Source organism: Denticeps clupeoides, chromosome 4, assembly GCF_900700375.1.
Source record: "Denticeps clupeoides chromosome 4, fDenClu1.1, whole genome shotgun sequence".
NCBI lineage: Eukaryota > Metazoa > Chordata > Actinopteri > Clupeiformes > Denticipitidae > Denticeps > Denticeps clupeoides.
The window spans coordinates 18,427,392-18,434,930 of record NC_041710.1 but is presented as its reverse complement, the minus strand read 5'-3'; the positions used below and the strand labels follow the sequence as shown (position 1 = coordinate 18,434,930).

Here is a 7,539-nt window from a genome sequence, read left to right as displayed (position 1 = left end):
TGAGCTGTTTCCAAAGAGTTGTCTAGTTTTTTGGTGCCACGTATCTATTACCAGTGACAAATAACTATTAAAACAGCACCCTGGTTTACATCAGCTGCGGCACTGTACCCACCAAAAATGTTTTCTTCAACCCTGAGGTGGGAGTGGAGCATTGTAAGGAAAGGTAGGCATCCAAGCATTCTACAAGGTAACCTCTAACAAGACAAACTAGATATTTTGTTTCTGGTTTTCTTAGTTACTAAACATTGCATTTTGGGATACGGTAGATTTATCTTTCCCCCACCATCTCCCGGTTGGATGTATCATTGTACATTTATTCATAATTTATTTTTTACCTAAGTAATAAAAAATAATCAGTTAAATGGTTAAATCTAAGGCATTTTATTGTTAGTGCAGGCAGCTTTTGAGATGAATTATTAACCCAACATGGGCTGTTAACTTCAACCAATAATATTTGTTGTTCCCACCATGTGTTCCTCTGAATGCAATTCAGATATCTTCTTGTACTTCTCTGTAATGTTTAGAGCTTGTGCAATTTTTTTTTTTATCAGTTGACACGGCCAGTGATGAGAAGTGCAAACTTCTCCTTCTGTAAGAACTTCTTCTCCCTGAAACTAGTGCAAACCAAGCACACATATCCAGTGTGTCTTCGTAATGGGCAGGTTGTGGCGTTAGGCTGAAACCAGTGGTTATATATCTACAGTTATGCAGTCGGTACTTTTTGTGTTTCAAAGTACACAAAGGAATAAGTCTTGCAGCCGACCATGAAAAAAGGAAAGACTTTTGTCAGTCCACTATCTACGTTGGAAGAGGATATTGCTTAAATGTGCCACATGACACTGCATGAGACAGCCTGCTGAACTGACCCCACATTCCACGAACTCCTCACCGCATTGAAAGGACTGTTATGCTCAGCAACGTCAGTAGAGAAGTTGCTGCCTGCTGAGTTACTGGTATGAAATGTGTTTTTCTATTTTTGATTATTATTATTATATAATTTGTATTTAAATATATATTTTTAAATACCTGCCAGTACTCCGTTTATTTTGTAGAATAGGCATCTGCAAGCTACATCATGATAACAAATTGCAGCACTGGAAACGACACGCTTCTGAACCCTGAGTACCGGTGGGCTTTGCTGTCCATCTACGTCTTCGTCCTCATCGGTGGGTTTGTGAGTGTGGCACTCATGATTGATATCCTGAAGTCCAACATCCGCTCAGTCACCACCATGGCGGTTGTCAACCTGATTGCCGTGCACATCGTGTTCTTGCTCACCGTGCCTTTCCGCATCTACTACTACGCCACCAGCTGCTGGCATCTCGGTGCCATATTCTGCAAAATCACAAGCGCAATGATCCACATCCACATGTACATCGCCTTCATATTCTACACCATCATCCTGGTGGTCCGCTACCTGACTTTTTTCAAACAAAGGGATCGGCTGGAGTTCTACCGGAAACTCCATGCCCTGGGTTCCAGCATAGCTGTGTGGGTGCTCATTCTGGGAGTATTTCTGCCCATTACCGTTTTGGGTTATGGCGACAAAAATGAGACAGAATCGATGCAGTGCTTTGACTTTGGAAAAGAGCTGCAACAAACCTGGTCTGCTGTCATAAACTACATCCTGTCTTCAGTGCTGCTCGCGATCACTCTGGGTTTCACATTTCTTCAGCTGTGCATCTTTGGACTCATCTACAAGAAACATGGGACGATGGCGAGTGTCCATCAGGAGTTCTGGGCTCAGGTGAAAAGCATGTGCTTTGTGATGGTCATAATAATTTGCTTCGCGCCGTACCACGCATTCAGGATTTACTATGTAGCCATGGAATACCTTCAAAAAAGCAAGGACCTGGAGATGAAAAATGAGGTTTTCCTCGCTTGCACAGCCTTCAGTTGCTTTGACATGCTGACTTTCATTAGTAACACACGCCTGAGAAGCACGTTTGCTAAATGCCTGGCTGTCTGCAACAAATCATAGATTTCAACTCATCTTGTAGACAAGCTGTTTGATGCTTGTAGACAACAGATACCACAGAAAATAATTCATTTTCACTTATTACACAAATCACAAATTTAATACACCACCCCCACTCTCAGCTTTTTAAAAACTATATAACGTCTAGTTATTATCTGTATGTTTAAAATGAATTGTACATTGTATTTGACAACATAATGTAATTAATATTTATTGTTTGTTCTGCATTTCAAATGTATTAATTCATGTTTTGGCACGGGCGCTAAAAACCTTATCATAAAAGAACATTATTGTATGAACTCGAACTTTCCATGCTCCTGTCAGTGCTCTGCCCGCTGTTTTGTGCTGGATGTGCTGGTGCTGGTGGAACACTGGGACCATCTGAATGCCTGTGTGCAGCATGTTCATCAAGGACATTGTGACCCTCAAATGGGTTGACTCAAATCTTAGTTCCAGAGGTCTTGCTAAGTGCCATTTCACTTGAGGACTACAACCCAAGAGCAACAGCAGGGTTTTGTCCTAAGGGAGACCTTCATCATTTCTTGCAGTCGCTACCTCTGTGAAATGAGAACGAACTAAGCCTTGACACTCCAGTCTTCTATACTTGACATCATGGTCAATGCCAGCACCCAGGTTGCTGTCTCCACTACAAACACTACAGCCACTTCCAAGAATACAGCTTCACACAGATCGAAAAGAAACAGGAACAAAAAGATGGAATTTCCCATAAACCAGTGGAATGCTTACAGGAAGTGAGAAGAAATTGATTGTACGATTATTACATGCAACATCACAAGGGCAACACATTCAGGGAAACATGTAGCAGAGATTGTGAAGACTGCAGAAAAAAATCCTACATGCACTTACACTTTGAAACATCTTCTGACAAAAATAAAACCATGAAGAAGGTAAAGAACCCCATCACAATTAAACATTTAAATCCTGGTTCAGATGGGGGTTCCTATTAAAAACAGAACCACTGCTCTGCAAATGTTTATCTGTGGTGAACACAAATAGATGATCAATCTACATCAAATTGTTTTTTTATTATTTAAATAAAAGTAAAATTCTTTGAATGGACTGCTGTGAAATGAGAACTTTGTTCAGATAAAATTTTAAGGGACGCCTGCCTCTTGTTTGTGCTCTGTTATTCATCATGTGGTGATTGCAATGCATTTTTAGAAACTAGACCGCAAAGGGAGTCATTTGCAGGATTAAGTTTTAGTTCAAAAATGGTCCTGGGCCACAAAAAAAAGACATTGTTTCAAGTGGAAGTGATCACACTGTGACACAGAAAGCAGACACAGTGTGTGGCGTAAAACGGTTTTCCTATGAAGAAGGATTTGGAGACAGCAGTTATTCCAGACAAAATCACACAGATTGGCCATGAAGTATCATTTCTACTTTTCCATATGAAAGAACTTAATTCACCCTACTCTCTATCTTTCAGTAAGATTTCAACTCACACGCAGAAAACACTCCGAATATCACAGTTTAATTATGCAGCATGTTGCCCTGGTTTGGGTTTTTAAACCTTTAAATGGAATTGCATATTCAATCTCACGTGTTGTTGAAATTGCACCTTCATGTTATGAACCAGTTTCGAAGGACTTTGGATAGAAAACCAAAGACTTGGCGGCGCTGGCACTAACACTGGGGTACATGCTGTGTTATGACTGGCATCGTTGTAGCCAGGCAACACGCCCACAACTCACTCATACAGTAGCCTGGCATGTGAGTTGTTTACTAAAGCAATAAGCCATGAGCAACCATGAGCTGGGTTATGCTGATGCCTTTTTTAACGTTTATGACGACTTTTCATTAAATACAACATATTTAAGCTAAACCGTTAGTTTGATCAAAATAATCATTACTAAAAAATAATATAGCACTAAAATATTTAGGTTTTGAACCACTGAGCCATGTTGCCTAGCAACATGGCTCAGCCATCCAGGATTTAGAAACTTCAGTGCAGCTCTTACCTGTGACCATGCTTATAATTTCTGAGTGTTTCTGTACTCAAAAGCAAAAATGACTGCTTGTCACTCAACATCCCCTAACAATTCTGCAGCCAGTGTGTTTGACACATCTTTAGAGTGAGTACTAAGCCTGCATATTTAGCAAAAAAGCAGAACTGTGTACTTCCTTACATAAATTGCACACACACTATTGTGTAGTTTTCATTCACGTGTTAGATTGTCCACTTCTTCATACATTATGTAATAACCTTTCAGCAGATTTTCTCTCATTCCTGAATACCATTTGGTTTCTTGATTCAATATTCAAGATTGGTTCGTTGTCAGTACAACAGTAAACACAGTATACAGTCTATTAAAATAATGTTTCACACAGACCCCCCATAGTGCAATCATAATAGAACGAAAAATATATATGTATATATTTGTATATACACACTAACTAAAACTAAAACTGAAATACTGTACAGATCCCTATGAGAGAAAAGTAAAACTTTTCTGTACAATGGACAGGACATAACAGGACAACATCATGTAGGAGTGCTTGTAAGTGGATATGTTGGATATTTCAAACAGGACACACAAGACAAGACAAACGTGCCAAATGTGAAGGATTTTGCAAAAAGAGCAGAAATGTGAAAATGCATGTTAGGGGTTTGGTGTTTCAGTGTACACTGCAAAAAAGAACCAAATAAGTAATTACACAAGTTCTACACAAGTTCTAAAACTAAATAATTACAGAGCTGCATATTCACTGTTGTGTCATATGTAACTTTCTACTCAGTAAATCAAATGGTGTCCTTGGGTTCTAATTCAAAATTCAAATTCAAATTTTATTTGGCACGTACACAGTCATACACGGTATGATATGCAGTGAAATGCTTTTGCGACTGCTATAGACCTCAATATTGCAAATATAGCATGAATATGAATGAAAATTACATTTTCAGTAAAAGGCCTTTTACTAATTAATGTGAAGGAAATGAATTTTATTAAAGATTTTTAATTGCCATACACCTATTACACACTAAGGCAATAATACACTATTTAAAACCAGGGAAAACAGGTTGTTCTGATGGTGAAGTTGCCCGTGTACTCAGCTCTGGAGGATAAGAAGAGGAGCAGAAGATGGTTGTTCATGTTGTATCTGTTTGAGTGGCATCACGCATGTTTAGAGTTCATCTTACTGGCATGATTTTTTGCTGCTAGCATCTGCTTTTGCAAATAAAGTTCATGTTGCAGGGTTAAATTATTTTAACTGCATGGTGGAGTTACAGTTTATCAGTCAAACTGGGTAAATTTGGTGCCATGAAGTGAATTGACTTAAATTAATAATGTATGTTGAGGTCAATGTGATTTCAATTGCGAGTTTGTTGGACTGTTACTATGTTAGTGTAGAGTAAAGAATTTGTTTGAGTAATCACAACTAAATTAGTTTTGTTTAGTTGATGTACTTTTCACCTCTAGTGAAATAAGTTGGTTTATTATTTTTAGTTGGCACAAGGATATTCTGATTCTTTTTTTTCTGAACAATAGATTTCTCTGCCGATAAGATGTGATTGGTAAAACCTGTAGTGAACAGCATCATCCACCAGGTGGCGAAACGCCCCAGATTCAGCTACTGCTTCAAAGCTTTCACCCAGGACCAGAAAAAAATCCCTGAGTTTGCAGATGTCCCTCAAATAGTACACCGCTGTGAGAAGGTGAATCCGCCCTCCTTCTCACCGTCACGGCACGGCAAGGTCGGGAGAAAGACTTAACAGTAACACAGACAGGTCGCAGATGTCCCTCAAAACAGTACACCACACATGCCCACAATGTTGAGATGGAAACGCAATCCACATATTCACAAATACAGGAGGTTTCAGCGGTTTTCTAGAGTTGTGACTAAACTGCTTACACCAACAGACCAGATCAGTGATTAAATTTCTCAGTACTCCAATTAACATATAGAAAAAAAATAGAATAATACTAAAGCAATTAAGGGAGTTCACATTACTCGATATGTGACATTTCGGACATATATGAGACCCACTGCCACATACATCATTTTCATTTTAATCATTGCTTTTCATTGTACTGCAGCCATATTTGTGAAAATCTGAAGGAAGCAGGAGTGAGTGGATCTGACCTCCGTGCCTGTAAGCATTGCCGGGGTTCGGCAGCATGATGGTGACCCTCGCTGTCTAGTTCGTTACACAGAACCATGGTAAAACCACCGCAGCAGATTATTGTTCTGCTAGATGCAGTCAGACCACGCTGGATGGGGCCTTAGGGCGGGACTGTGGCCGAGTTAAATCCACGGCCTTTCATTCTCTAATCTCCCGGGCAAGGTCACTGAGTGAATGAGTATCTGTGCTGCCACACAGGGCGGACGCTGATCCCGAACGGAAGCTCTCCGGCTCAGACTGCACTGTTGTCTCTCTACAGGCCCGGCCCTTTACCTTCACAGACCGCCAGTGCTGGGGATTAGTGGAGTGTTCATCTTGGATGACATCATTACACCATTGTTCACTAGGCCCACGTATTCTGTGGCTCGTGGCTTTCCCTGTGTTCCCTGGGGAACATGTTCCCCATAAATGAATTAATTTTGTAAGGATTATTTTGATAATCAAGGTGATACATTAAATGTGAAAGTGAACAGCCACGAAAGACACCCTGGGAACAGATTGTGGGGACGGTACCTCAAGGGGGGACCTCTGTGGCACCTTGACTGTTTGGGATTTGAACCTGCAACCTTTTGGTTACCAGTCTGCTGATCACTAGGCCACCACTGCTCCCTTACTGGCACTGTTGCACCCACACCCTGTCAATGTGTGGCAATGGATGCACAAACAGCGTATCTAATTTTTAGCATCTTTTATCTTCTGAGCACCTTTTAGTTTTTAGTTCCAGATTTCTAGTTCCAGTTTATCCACTAGCACAGACGTCCTCAGCACCATTCTAAGCACATTTGCATGAGAAGCGTGGTTCATTTATAGAATTACATTCTTTTAAATATTGCATCAAGAGAATGCATCCATATTACAATGCATCTGCACGACAGTCGGATCCATTTTCCTTATTGTGTTAAACGAAAGCGAATCTGAGCGATGAGACAGTCCTTTGAACGATGCCGTTTGCATTAGGCGTGTCTAGACACTGTACAGAGGATGCTTTCTTTCATCTAAAACTCTGTCCTGTCTTCCACGATGGAAGTGTATGTCTGTAAAGGACAATAAGCTGCACGAGGTAGATGAATAATAGATGAAGACTTTAAATCGACATTTCGCGCAAGGGCTGTACATGAGACGTCAGGTGGATTTTTTTTGTGCATCGCCCCTTGGCTGCTCCATCGTGGGGATCTCGGCATCTGAGAAGTGATGTCATACCCACCGCTCTTCACAGGAAGTGCTCTTGTGCGCGTGGGCGGTAGGGGGTAGCCTACATTACATTTGGCGTGTTGTCGCGGACGCGCTGACCGCATCAGTCGGTTACAACACTTTAAAATAATAAATATACAATTTATGCACGACGTCGTATGCATATATATATATATATATATTTACACACGCACACACTGCGTGAACCAGAGCGCGCCCGGGG

At 40.6% G+C, this 7,539-nt stretch overlaps 1 protein-coding gene across 2 annotated transcripts; it reads left to right on the top strand.

Annotated features, from left to right (window-relative positions):
* LOC114788759 (probable G-protein coupled receptor 141) lies at positions 1-3,102 on the top strand. Of its 2 annotated transcripts, XM_028977628.1 has the most exons (3): positions 1-163; positions 735-953; positions 1,053-3,102. In XM_028977628.1, the coding sequence occupies exon 3, from the start codon at positions 1,076-1,078 to the stop codon at positions 1,979-1,981; it is 906 nt and encodes a 301-aa protein (XP_028833461.1). In that variant the 5' UTR covers positions 1-163; positions 735-953; positions 1,053-1,075; the 3' UTR covers positions 1,982-3,102. The 2 variants fall into 2 exon arrangements, with proteins under 2 accessions (XP_028833461.1, XP_028833460.1); XM_028977627.1 differs by lacking the exon at positions 1-163 and having other exon boundaries at positions 608-953.
* Positions 3,103-7,539: the final 4,437 nt, after the last annotated feature.